At 41.8% G+C, this 14,092-nt stretch overlaps 1 protein-coding gene across 2 annotated transcripts in view; it reads right to left on the bottom strand.

Moving 5' to 3' along the window:
* The window catches only part of EDNRA (endothelin receptor type A), a 60,849-nt gene extending 46,782 nt beyond the window's left edge, over positions 1–14,067 (bottom strand). Inside the window, exons 1-2 of one of the 2 annotated variants that reach the window (XM_027598086.2) lie at positions 13,717–14,067; positions 9,443–9,928 (exon numbers count right to left, since the gene is read on the bottom strand). In XM_027598086.2, coding sequence (XP_027453887.1) covers positions 9,443–9,862 — 420 coding nt within the window. In that variant the 5' untranslated portion in view covers positions 9,863–9,928; positions 13,717–14,067. The remainder of the gene's footprint in view (positions 1–9,442; positions 9,929–13,716) is intronic. The other variant, XM_027598087.2, reaches the window with a different exon arrangement.
* Positions 14,068–14,092: the final 25 nt, after the last annotated feature.

Below are 14,092 nucleotides of genomic sequence, written 5' to 3'. Positions count from 1 at the left end.
TTCTTTCTTTCTTTCTTTCTTTCTTTCTTTCTTTCTTTCTTTTTTTCCTTTCCTTTCCTTTCCTTTCCTTTCCTTTCCTTTCCTTTCCTCTCCTTCTTAGAAAGAGAGAGAGTGAGAGAGCAGTGGCAAGGGACAGAGGGAGAGGGAGAGAAAGAATCTGAAGCAGGTTCCATGTCCAGCGCGGAGCCCAATGCGGGGCTCCATCTCACGACCCTGAGATCATGACCTGAGCTGAAATCAAGAGTTGGATGCTTAACTGACTGAGCCATCCAGGTGCCCCTAAATAGTTTTAGTCAATAGAATCACTGCACAAAACATAGAGTTCTTATGAAAAAATTTTTTTAAATTGAAGATTTCTGACTTTTTTTTAAATATCAGTTGAGACTTATTCCCAAATGTCATTCATTGTGTTTCACACTCCCCTTTTAATTCCTGTGCATCTGCGAAACCTAGAAAGGAAAGTCTAGGAATGCAGCATTTAGTTTCATCAATAAAATCTGATGTTTCCACCCCAAATAAAACTATGGACTAGCCATAGACACTCATTTTCTGTCTCATGTTCACAGAAAAATTGCCCAGCCTTCCCAGCAAGAACTGGGTGAGACACCTATTTGGCAAAATGTGTCTCTCTGAGCAGATAAGCAGATGCATGTTTCTAGACAAGCAGTTCATCAAGAACTCAACCTTTCTTTTCAGTTTATTATTTTACTTTCCGGTTCCTTTCTGTCGGTTGACCTTGCCAACATGACAGTGAGTATGGAATACAAAAATCTGTTTACCAGATGTGCCAATGCAATCTGCAAGATTTACAACATAGATGCTATTCTGGAGAGCAATCTCTGAATTGCACACATTTTCCTTTATATGTCACTTCTGTCTTAAATAAGCAACTAAAGAAGCTGTTGGGTTCAATGGAGGAGAGAAAAGGGTCTGACTTTATTTTTGAAGACAGTCTTTGCAATTTTATTTCTGTACAAGGGATGGCATTTGGATAACTATAAAGTTTGCCTTATGAGGTATGTGGGAAAGAAGCAGGATGGCTGCTCAGAGACAGCATGGTCCCTGGGATGAGACTGGATCCTAATCCTGGCTCTACCACCTGCTAGCTGTGTAACCCTGAGAAAATTCGTTAAACGCTGCATCTCGGTTTCTTCATTTTCAGGCCACAGTAGTGAATCACAGGCTTGTTGTGAGGATCAAATGAGTTAGCCTGGCACAAAGCACACACTAGTTAAGCTGCAGGTAATGCTACTCTCATGTTATGCATTGGTATACAAAACGTATTTTAAGATCGTATATTTTTCCTTCATTGATTCAGGAAGTGCTTCTCAACCTAGGAGCGAGAATCCTCTTAAGATATAAACGAAATCATGTCACCATCTGCTCTTAGGCTTCTAAAGCTTTCCATCTCGGGGCACCTGGGTGGCTCAGTCGGTGAAGTGTCTGCCTTCGGCTCAGGTCATGATCCCAGGGTCCTGGGATCAAACCCCGCATCGGGCTCCCTGCTCAGCGGGGAGCCTGCTTCTCCCTCTCCCTCTGCCTGTCACTCTGCCTACTTGTGCTCTCTCTCTCTCAAATGAATAAATAAAATCTTTAAAAGAAAAAGCTTTCCATCTCACTCAGAGGAAAAGGCTAAGGGCTTTATAAAGATGTACGGGTAGGGTGACCATGTTTCCTGGTATTTTTAGGACAATCTGAATTTATGCCTATTGCCCAGATGCAATTATTGACAGTATCTGCTTTCACTCTCAAACTATCCTGGTTTGGATGCTAAAATATACGGTTACTCTATTATTAGGCCCTATGTTATCTGCTTCCCCCATCACATACCTTCTGTGTCTATCCCTGAGACCTCATGTTACTACACTCTCCCTTCCACTCACCACTATGGCCTCCTCGCTGGTCCTTTACTCCTCCAGGCACATTCCTGCCTCCGGGAGTTTGCATTCGCTCTTTCCTCTGGCTGGAATGCTTTTACCTTAGACAGTGGCATGGTTTGCTTCTTTTATATTTTAGGTTTTTATTCAACTGTCACCTTGTATTGAGGCATTCTTTAGCCACCCACTCTAAAATTAATATCTTCTCCCTTCTTTCTATTCCTCCTTCCCATTTTACTTTTCTCTTTAGCAGTTATCTCATATGCTATATATTTACTTATTTCACATGCTTATTGTCTTGTTCTTTTACTAGAATGTAAGCTCCCTGAGAGCAAGGATGAGTGTTTTTCTTCATTGCTATTTCCCCAATGACTGGTATATAGTTGGAGCTCAATAAATATCTATTGAATGAATAAAGGAAGAACATTTAGAGAAGAAAGATCTGATGTCACTGAGTAACCAAATGGCCAATCCATTGCCATTCCCATTATCTTTTAGTATAAAACTTGATCTAAAAGAATAGGGATCCTATGTTTAGGATTAGTGTTACGAGAAGCATGATTTGACCAGTTTCCAGTACTGATGCTCTTTTCTAAGTCACTTGTTTTAAAAGTTGAGATGGCAAACTGTCAATGAAACTCTCAGAGATGCTTAAACTCTAAAAGTAACCTCTATTGAGTATTAAATCTTCCTGAGGGCACACTTGATCTTTGTGTCCTGAGTCCAGGAACACTGGGGACTCCAAATCTTAGTAAACATTTCAGAGCACGTGGTTTTGTAAAATTTTTGATGTTCAAGCTTAAAAATAAGGGTACCAAAAGTTAATACTGAATGATACTTACATTTAGTCCTCTTATCGAATTCACTTTCAACCATTAACTTTTGTAATGTAGGGAAGTTTTTCCAAGACAAACTAGACCTAATTAAAAATAAGGTTGTCGCTATAGAAAGCAGTTATTCTAGTGCCCAGGAGGGTGCGGTAGCTCCGGAAAGCAGCTGTAGAACTGCTGGCAGTATACCAAATTTATTTTGACAGAATTTCTTAGAACAGTCCTTATTTAATCACTCCAGTCTTAGAATCAACTTCAGAGACAGTAAAGTTGATTCCCTACCCGCTTTCATTTTAGTGCGCATGCTCTTTCCACCGACTGCCTAGACCTGTATGATAATAAAGAAATAACACTCATATCCTAGCAACTCATGAGATGAAGACACCATAGAAATATTTCGGAATGAAATAGCCCGAACATCTGCTTTTATTGATCCAAGTACTCGAAGCAGCACCACATTTACACACACACACAAACACACACACACACAGTGTATCTTGTGAAAATTGTTTTCTCAAAAGTAAAGCTTTTATGCGTTCCTATTTTACGTTAAATTTAGAGCACAGCAGCCTCTTCTAGTTGCTTAAGTGTTCGATGGAGGAATATCATCAGCCATGATGCCTTTTACATCTCAACACCTTCCTAATGAGAACAGGACTGAAACCATCCCTCCCTCCTCAGCCATGGGAACAATCTTGCAGTTATGGACGGTTTCCATCCCCCATCCCCCTGAAGTAGGAATAACTGCTCTGAGCCAAATGCCAAGGGTTAGCAGAGTAACCTCACATGAGAATAATTACTTAACATGACCATGAGAGAAAGCAATGAGGTTCCCAGACACAGGAAACGAAAAGTCAGAACAGGAGGTAGAGTTGGAGAGGTTTCTGAAGCCTTTCCAGACAGCAACTTCCTTGTAACGAACAGCAAATTGGGTAATAAATTTATCACTCTGTCATTTTATGTGTACAGATATTCTGAAATCAGCTAGTTAGCATAATGAATTTTGCAATGCACATGTGTCTTAGCAATGCCAGAAACTCAACCTATTTCCTGTTCTCTAAAGAGCAAATACAATCTTTAATAACATGAATGTTCCTTTTGATAGCCCACATCACTTGTAGGTTTAATATTTCAATCCCAGTCCCATCAGGTGTGCTCCAAGAATGCATATTGCACAGAAACTTGAAAAAAGACTCTTCAATTGTCTGTAGGTCGCAGAGGAAGGTACATGACACAATGCCCAGACAAAGGCAAAGGGGGAAAATGATCCTGTTGTTATGTCCTACTCTGCTTGGCACACATATCTCGCAGATTTATGGACCCTGAGACATTCCTGGTTTGCAGGAAAAAAGTAGAAATTCAACAAATTCAAAAAACACGTCAGCTTTTAGATCTGGAATTATGTGGGAGGAAAAACATTCTTACAGAAGCAAATACAGTACATTTTCTTATTTTACTCATTCATCAAATATTTTTTAAGTTGGGGACCATGCTGGATGCAGGAGATACACTGTATAAATGGAGAATGATGGCAGCTTGCCTCAAGGAACTTGCAGTCTAGTGGGGCAGACTGGCAGGTCAACTGGTAAATACAATAATTGAGTATATGTTAAACGCTCTTTCAGAGCTAATAGAGGGTGTCATGGGAGCCCATGAAAAAGGCAATAACCCAGTTTGGGTCATGGATACTTGGCAGACAAAGAGATAAATGTTTAAGCTGAGATCTGAAGAATCAAGTGGAATAAGTCGGAGGAGGCATGAGGGAAAAATATGCCAGGTAGAAAGACCATCCGGGTATTCCCAGACAGGCCAGGTTAGCTGGAGTAAATGGAGGTAGAAGAACGTGTGCCCAGGAGTCGCCAGGAGGGAAGGCAGGGTCCGAGCTACCCCACAGGAAACATTTAGCCGGGATGCAATGCACCAACAGGGCGCAGAGATCCTGGTCAAGGGACACACTTTTCTTTCGAAAAATTCAAGGAATACAGTTTTTATTCCTAATTTTATGATTATATAGCACTATTACTGGAGTACATGAGAAAGATCTGTTTTTATTTGCTTGAAGATGAGTAAAAGGGAAACACCACCATTATCACATCTGCAATAATTTGGTGGGCAATTCGATCAACTTGGGACTAGGATGTAGAGGCCACAGGTAATATCCTATGTACATAAATGGAGAGTCCCTCTGACAAATTATCATCGTCATCATCATCACCATCAATATTTTACCATGAAGATCTTGGAGAAATCTGTTTAGAAGTGAATTTTAACAGTAAAGACCCTAATCAAATCAAATCATACCGAAAAGCACTTACGGAACAACTATCACGTTTGAGACACACAATCTATAAGTTGTGGCAATTTAACTTTGAGGCAGAAGTTGCCTTGATGATTTGATGTGTTAGAAAACAAGTTTTGTATGGCTGCCCCAACAACAGGATGGATTCCAGTTGCACAAGATGTCAAAGGCTGTGTGAATACGGAGATAACTGGCTCCAAGCGACTGTCTCTGGTTTCCACATTGCTCAGATCCTCTGCCAGAGCAACATATTGAGTCTCGATTTTCCATTGCAAAATATTCCTGATAATTTCAAACAGAAATTGTATTTGTTTATTTTTCGTTGTTGTCCTCAGTAAGAGGTAGGTGTTTAGAGTGGACCAAATTAGTAACTGACAATCACTTATGGGATTCTGTCACTGGCTGGTTAGCTTGTTCTCACAAATCCACTTTTACCTCCCATGCTGAATGGGGACATTATTCACCTACAGTATGATCTACGATAGCATTGGTTTCTACTCCGTGCGATGCATGCTAGCGCTTTCTACGCTACGCTGTTGGACTCAACTTCTTTCCTCTTCCCTTGGCCACCATTCTAATCCCCTCAGATCTACTCCTGTCATACACGTATTACCCCACATTCCTGTTTCTACTGAATGGGCTGATGTACAGTGGTTTACGGGCACATCTATGCGCATGTATGGGTGAGCTGCTATCCTGAAAGCACGTGATGCCCAACTTTGGCTTACCCGTGCACACACATCACTTGTAGGGTTTCCACTCTACTCAAAATTAAAACCCACCTCCCTATAGACAACACTCCAGGGTGTTAACATAATCTCATGGGATCAGTAAAGAGTACAATCATTAGATTCTGTACTTCCAACCTATATTGGCATTTAGTAGTTGGGAGGTTATTCGTGACCCTAAACACAGATACAATGTTTTACTTGTTTTGCCATTGTAATGAATGTAAACAATTTATATACAGATTAATTTACTGGCTAAATTTGTGCATTTCTTGAAAATTCATGTATCAAATAATGTAATTTTTTAAAAAGATTTTACTTATTTATTTGACACAGAGAGAGAGAGAGAGAGCACAAGCAGGGGGTGTGACAGGGAGAGAGAGAAGCAGGCTCCCCGAGGAGCAGAGAGCCCGATGCGGGGCTGGAGCCCGATGCGGGGCTCGATCCCAGGAGCCTGGGATCGTGACCTGAGCTGAAGGCAGTCGCTTAACCAACTGAGCCACCCGGGTGCCCCAGATACTGTAATTTCTTGACAATTCAAATCCATCATCAGTTTAGGTTACAAGGGTGGATATTTGAAAGGGTCTGTAACTCCCTTCCTTTCCTCTCTCCTGTTTTTGTCAGTCTTCTCTTGTAATTATTGATATTCTGCTTTTTGCATAATTTAGAGTAATCCTTTGTTAAGCTTAGTAATAACTTTTCTTCGACATTGCCATTTGCAAAGCCCTTGTATGCTCAAAAACCAAGAAGGAAATTGGCATTTATTTGCTTTCTTTGGTTCCACACCAAAGGTCTGGTCTTTTATTGTCTCAGACCGTCTGATTTTATCACCAGGTAGCTTGTCTGTGTGTGCGAGTATAAGCCAGGCCAGAGGAGTCTCGCTCCACTTTTTTGGCGTATTTCTTCTCTGAGGCATATGTAACTCCGGACTCATTTTTTTCAATGTAGGATCTGTAAATCCTTCAGAAGCAGCCATTCAGTGACGAGGTCTAGCCTCTCTGAGAATGTCATTGATTTAGGGGTAGTGATGGCATTTTGACCAGAGCTGTGTACGCATGCTGGGAGCTGGTAAGAAGTAGGCGAACTGTGGTCAGAGGAAGGAGGATCTTGACTACTAAACGTGGGAGCTCCTGGGTATATTTTATTAAAGCAATGCTCAGTAAGTAGAAGTGAAGACCAGTAGAGGCTGGAGGAAAGAACCTCTGAAGATAGAGAGATCAATTAGGAAACTTCTGGAAATCAGAATGCTCACAGACCATCAGGAGCCACTCAGTACTAAACAAAATGGTAAAGCGAGTTGGACAACTGCTACTTTGCCCCATAACGCAGGGCAGCTTGCCATGGTCAGAGGAGTCCACAGGTCTGATAGATGAGACTCCAAAGCATCAGACTCTTACAGGCAGGAGGCAGCTGTGGACAAAAGGCAGGAGGGCTACGAGCTCACATCATTTGGAGGGATTTCTCTTGACTCTCCTGGGCCGAAATTGGGGAAACTGCAACATCTTATGGTCTCCTAACCTAGAGGACAGGGCTGACAGAATGAAGAAGAAATAACCCCTAAGTATTGTGAGGCTTTTTAGCTTACTCAAATGTTTTCTTCTTTTCCTCTGGGAGAAGATCAAAATAACTAAACTGTATATATATTATGTAACCCAAAAGGTTTACTTTCTAAAATGAATGTTGGTTAAATGACTACACGAGTTTTAGAAAAAACAGAAATTACACAAATGTACTCCTGTGATGTGAAAACATGTTAAACTGTCCACATTATTTAGAACTATAAAAAGGTATATAAAGTCTTGGATTCCCAAGAGGGAAGAATCGTATGGTCAAATGAGGACGTGTAAATTATTACCCATTGTTATATGAATGTAAAACAAAGTTTTATTTGAATTTTCACCAACTGGAGATATTCCAGATGATCTGACTTCAAATGTTGCTATGGAATGGAAATGACGTTTAGTCTGGTGACTGGCAGGTAGCACCTCAAAGACATAAGCAAGTTTCAGATATTGATTTTCCAAAAAGCTTTTTTGCAAATGGTCAAATGGGAATAATTAATTTGGAGATAATTATTCTCCTGAGCCCTGATGGGTTGGTTAGCTAGTGTGTAAGTATGAATAATCAATGTTTAATACTCTACGACGTGACTACTGGAGTAAAATTTTGAATAAGAGTCATATAAACATTTTACATCTATTATTAAAGAAAGATGTCATGAGAAAGTCAAGTGTTTACACATAATATTTCATAAAGAGAAAATTAATAACCTTTTAAAAAAATTAAAGTTCTGTAGCATGTGCTAAACATTTTAAGTTAATTGCACATTTTAAGTTTTGCATCATAGTTCAGTTCTGAAATCCCATTTTAAGTTCAAATAGAAAACATATGTTTTCATGCTATTCTGTGAAAAGAGATGGTATATTTTTAAAAAATCATTTGTTGTCTAATTTCCCCAATGTTGCAAAGAGTATATTGGAGTAATTCTGAAATGGTTCTTATTTGTAACATTCAAGATTGTGATCAATGTTTTCAGCATTATTGTTAGCACTTCATTGTACTGCCGCTTTTCCTGGGAGGCGAGTATAATTTTGCCACCGTTTAAGTGTATCTATTGGAAACCGAGAGCCTCATTTAAAATTTATCATGTCTTCAAACAAAAATTTGCCATTTAAAGTCACATTGCAGAATATTATTGCTCAGAATAGCTTTGTTTTTTATGGATAATTCATAGAAGAAAAAAATAAAGGCTGGGGAAAGCACTTCTCCTGGGCTTAGTTAGAATAAAGACATTCCATAACATCTGGCATAGACCACGTGATTTCACTTGAGTTTTAGGTCATTTGGATTCTTGCAGCAATTTCCCCTCCACAACTGCTAGACCAAGTACGACATATCTAATTCTTTTTGGCTTTAGTTTGTTTCGGTACTAACTGGTCCCTGAAGCGAGGTGATCACAGTGACAGTGGGTTAATTATCTTCCTCGGGGCTGAGGCACCGACTTTGTCTTATTTGTCCTGGGATCCTGATTGCCTTGCTCAGGGGTGGGGACACAGTGCGTCCGAAAACTCCATAAACCAAAGAAACGAAGGAGGTGACAGTAAACTGATGCCTAATTTAAATAGCTTTAGTGACACTGTTCAACAAGGTTAGCACTGGCCCGCCATCCCATGGACCCCACTGACTGTACGCCACCCAGATCAGTGAGGGAAGCCAGCATGCCCTTCCATCATCAATCCAGACAGTCAGAATAAAATGGGTACTTTTCATTTCAAGACGTACTGTGGATATCTGGCTGCTGAATGGCAGCACCTTAAAAAGGTAATAGAAACTGAAGAGATACTTATTTTAAGTACTCTTTGGGCTCAATAGATCTCACCCTGCAAACTGAATCTCAGAAAAATCCAGTTGCTTCCCACCATTGCCCATCCACTCAGCAAGCTCAGGGCTGGCATGAGAATCTGCTTCGCTAAAGACCATGACTTTGAACAGTCATCCCAGAAATACGATTTTGTTAACAATTAAGTTAGCAAATATGTGCAACATTTAACAAATAATAAAATTTTTAAATGCCACCGAGTTCTAAGGCTGCAGAAATCACTCTCAGTAAAAACGCGGACTAAAATTCCAAAGGTCGGCAGCAACTCTCTTACTGTGCAATCAGAGCATATGTTCAAACCTGCAAATATATTTGTGGTTACTTCCTACCTTAAACACATTGATAGGGAGATCAATGACCACATAGATAAGGTCTCCAAGGGCAAGGCTGGCTATCAGCGCGTTGGGGCCATTCCTCATACACTTGTTCTGGTAAATGATCCTGAGCAGAGTTGCATTCCCCACCATTCCCACGATGAAAATAGTACAAGATATCACAGTGTTAATGTATTTGAAAGCTGAAGTAATCTTAGTCTGCTGCGGGCAATACTTGTGCATTGAACCATTGCTAGGTAGGGCCAAATTAGTGGGTCGATGAGTGGTAACCAGGAAGTTGAGTTCTGTCCCATGAAAAATGGTGAAGTCATCCACTGGAGTGCTTACGTTTGTGCTGTAGCTCTCAGGATGATCACTGATTACACATCCAACCAGCACTACCCAAAAGGCCACCTTGAGGCAAAAGGTTTCCATCCCGATGCAGATTTGAGGAAGTGTCTCTTATTGTGTTGCCTTTATACCCTCACTTTTTTTTTTCACCTGGAAAAGAAAGGAGGAAAAATAATTTTGGTTACAAAATCCAGCTGCCAATTAAATTGTAGTCAATGATTCTTTATTACTTCAAGTAAAAAGTAGTGTATATTTGGTAATTGGGTAAGATCATCTGTGTCAGGCTATCCCACGGCGGGAAAAACAAAGAGAAGACCAAAGCTCCATTATGGCAAATTCTCTATCTCTGTCTCTGTCTCTGTCTCTGTCTCTCTCTGCGTCTCTGCCTCCCCTTTCCCTCTCTCATCTCCATCCATAGCTATCCTTATATCTAGATTATAATACGGATGAGGATATGCCGCTTTTTCCTTTAGTAGATAAAAAGTTAGTTTTTTCTCTCCGTTACACCTAGACTGATAAGAACCGGAATTACAAAAATCTTCAAGAGTTGAGATACAAAATTTTATTTGTTAATGGAAGAGAAAAGGCATTATTTGCCAAGTAGAACTCACATGGTATTAATTCTAAAAATCACCCAATTCTGTAATTCAATATTCCAAAATGGGTTCTGTTTTGCACATGGTAAATATGGATGTGGGAATAAAATACGGCACAGGCAGCCATTTAAAGTGTTATAAAATGCTCTTTTGAAATCAGAACTCTGGTGAACACCATCGATACATTTAACAATCTTGGTTTCAATTAAAAATTATATAATTGATAAAGGCAAAATATTTATTTTATTGAAAATCTTGATGAATAATGGGTACAATCCACCCTTCTGACAGGAACTTTTTTTCTTTTCCATTCCTCAGAAATTATTATTACAATATTTGCCAATGAGTGAAACTGGGAGTAGTGGCTTTCTCAGGCCAGCCACAGTATTTGGCTCTCCAAGGGACATCTGTCCCATGCTCTCTTTTAAACATCCTATGTAGCTACATTTATAAGGCCCACTGCACCGAGCACTTGACATGCCTCGTGCTATCTAATGCATACCATGCTCCTGTGAAGCCGATACACAGTTCCGTTATAAACACAGCGAACCAGAGGCTCAGTAAGGGCAAGCAGCTTGTCAGGTCCACAGGGGGTAGTGGAAATGTTGATTGTAAGGCAGGTTAGTGTGACTCTGAGCCTGCGCTCTTAGCCACTAGACCACACTATCTCTCATTCTCTTGCATTCTTAGCGCTAAAATGTTTCAACGGAGTCTCCAGAGTTTTGATGAAGCAATAGGCTCGGGAGGGCGATTACATATTTTCGAAAGATCATTTGTGGTTTCTGCTTAATTGACTTGCAGAGAGCAAGTGGTCTTTCTTGCTCAGAAAGTCTAGGTTTCTACTTTAATCCTTAAAGGAAAGATGTTGCGGAAAATGAGGGGGTTGGTGGTTAACACAGTAATCAAAGGTAAATAAAAAATGGCTCCTCCCATTTAAATATTTTGTACATTTTCTTCCCCATGAGTTTTTAATGATTCTTTAAATGAAGACCCATAAGCTCATTAATGCAGTGGCGTGTGTCTATGGTGTATATGTCCAAGTCATAATTTAATTTTTTTAAAAATTGTGTCCTTTTTCTTGGTCTATTTATGGTTGGTATTAACCACTTTTAGGAATTTTGACAGTTGTCTTGGGAAATCAATAGAGCTTATGTTTAGACAACATATAGATGAAATAAGATTTATTCAGTTTGTATAGAAGGTCTGAAGTAGGTACAAGGTGCAAATACCATATACTTTTGCCTTTGCCTGAGATTTTTCCCAGGAACCTGAAACAATAATGACATTGTATGTATATTAATAATTTATTATATATGCATCTGACTTGAGCTTTACAACTCTAGGTAGGCAGGGGCAATATTCCCATTTTAATTGGGAAATTGAGTCTTAAAGAAGTTAAGGCTTCATGGCCAAGAAGGGGCAGGACAGGTATATTGCCTCACTCTGCTTTGCTTAATTATAAGTAGTTTGCCATTGTTTCCTGCTTTTTGCAGTTTGGAGTGAATATTTGACCGAATGTTGATAGACCCACAAAAATGCCACTACTTGCATTGCACAGTGGAGACCAGGACTCAAAGAACAAAGCACATTATCATTCTCCTCTTTAGATCATAGTTATGGGAGAAAAGAAATCCTTCAATACCTTGTGCTATTTGATGGCTAAAGCCTCCCACTTCCCCAGTTGGAATGGACCCTTCAGTAATGTTTCCTTAAAAATAAGAGAGAGAAGGCCTTTCCTGGAAATGGAGTGGCTCTTTGCCCAGTAGAGTCCACTAGGAGAATATTTAGTGAACTGACCTCGCTATCATGGGTGATTATGACCCTCAGGAAAGGTACTACTATAGTGTCTGAACATGAGCATGATGGTTTGCTTCATCAGCTGATTATGCAGGAGGTAAAGGGGCCAAGGCTGTGGGTTCTTACCAAGGTGTGAGGTAGCTACCACCAAAACCACTTTCCTTCCTCCTCCAACAATGACACCACCACATCTTTTCTGATGACATCTCCATCAGCTCTCTGCATGTATTAAGCTGCAGAGCTAAGGGATACTTGGCAAAGGTATGTGGGTATCATATTATCATTGGGTGAAAAATACAAAACCAAACAACAACAAAAAAAGCCTCTCAAAAGCATGTTCCTCCAAGGATGAATCTGTAGCCGTTTTCCATGGATCTAAGCCAAGCTGTGCTTGGAACCCTCAGTCATAATCAGACCTAGTTCTCTACTGAAGCATCTCAGATTCAGCCCAAGGTTTATAGATTCAGCATTCTTGGAATTTGGTGGAGTTCAAAAGCTATTATTAAGGAAGAGGACTGAATCCTTAGGCTTACACTGTAAGCATTTAACATCTTGGATTCTCAGGATTAAAGTTGGCCTACATAATTAGTAATTTGGAAATTCCAACCTTACTGAAATGGCATAAATTTAAAGCAGGTAATTTACTGAAATGACTGCCAAGGTATTTCTCAATTAATTAACACTTAGCACAGAGGGGGTACTAGGTCGGAGAGGGGGGGGGAACATCTACAGGAGGAGAGGAAAAAAAAAAAAAACCCAAACAAATAAACCAGAAACTTTTTACTAGTTTTCCGTGGGTTCTGCTCTCTGGGTAATAAATAGCAACTGCTCTTACTGACGACGCCTGACTATAATATGCCTCTCACCCCACCCCCTCCGCCGCCAACTCTATCCGGGAACTCTATTAGGACGGTGTAAACAGAGGCTGATTATCTAGAAACAGCCCTTGTTTTCTGCACGTGAAACGCAACAAGTGCCCTTTAAAGGAGAGCACAGAACAAAACGCCCAGACCTCTGCAGGCAGGTTTCCAAACTAGCCGCCCTGGGGGTTTTCCAAAACACAGCAGTCCCTCACACCGAGTGCCCTTGGCTACCCTTGGCGTACCCCGGGTGTGCGGGGAGGAGAAGCAGGCGAGTCCGAAAAGGCTGCGAGGCAAACTTCACAAGTAGGCTTTGGAGCCACCGACAAGGGCGTGATGTTCCACAAAGTTCTCGCATGCTTGGGGAAAAAGGGAGACCCAGGGAGAACCGCTGGTTTTCCTCTGACTAAAAATCCGAATCCCGCCCGGGGAGGCTGGGGGGGCTTTCGATCAGTCCCCTCAGTCCCCAAACATTTCCGGAGCGCGCCCTTCCCGGGGAAGTGCCCGCCCCGCCACGCGCCCTTGGGCAGGTGGGTGCCAGTCCCTGTGCGGAGGGTCGCCAAGCGGCAGGGCGCCGGGCGTAAAGGCGCCGGGCTCGCCTCTCCTCCCAGCCGAGGTGCCCAGGCGGCGCATCCCCCACCCCCACCCCCTTCCCGGCTCCCTGAGAGGAAAGAGTTGCACCGACCGTGGAGCTTGGCGGGCTCAGACAGCTGCGCGCACCCGGGCGGGAGGAAGCGGAGCCGGCGAGGGTGGGTGGTGGACGTCCCCCGGCTCCCGCGCCGCGGCGGCCCGGGAGGCGCAGCTGCCTCCGCTTCAGAAAGCTTCCTGGGCACGGCTTCTCCCGGGAGGTCTTCCCGAGCCTCCAGCCTCTGGCCACCGGGTGGGACGGAGCCTCTCCACCTCCTGCACGCAATCGCCAGACCAAAGGGATGACTGTACGCGCGCGCGCGAAAGCTCGCAGAAAAAGAAAACTCCAGGGGAACACGCCTCCCGTCTGTCCTCCCCTTCTCCTCGAAACACTCCCAGACCGTCTACTCCACTCTGGGACAGCAAGACCGTCC

Source organism: Zalophus californianus, chromosome 2, assembly GCF_009762305.2.
Source record: "Zalophus californianus isolate mZalCal1 chromosome 2, mZalCal1.pri.v2, whole genome shotgun sequence".
Classification (NCBI taxonomy): domain Eukaryota; kingdom Metazoa; phylum Chordata; class Mammalia; order Carnivora; family Otariidae; genus Zalophus; species Zalophus californianus.
Note: the sequence above shows the minus strand (reverse complement) of the source record. Positions and strands in the feature narration are given on the sequence as shown.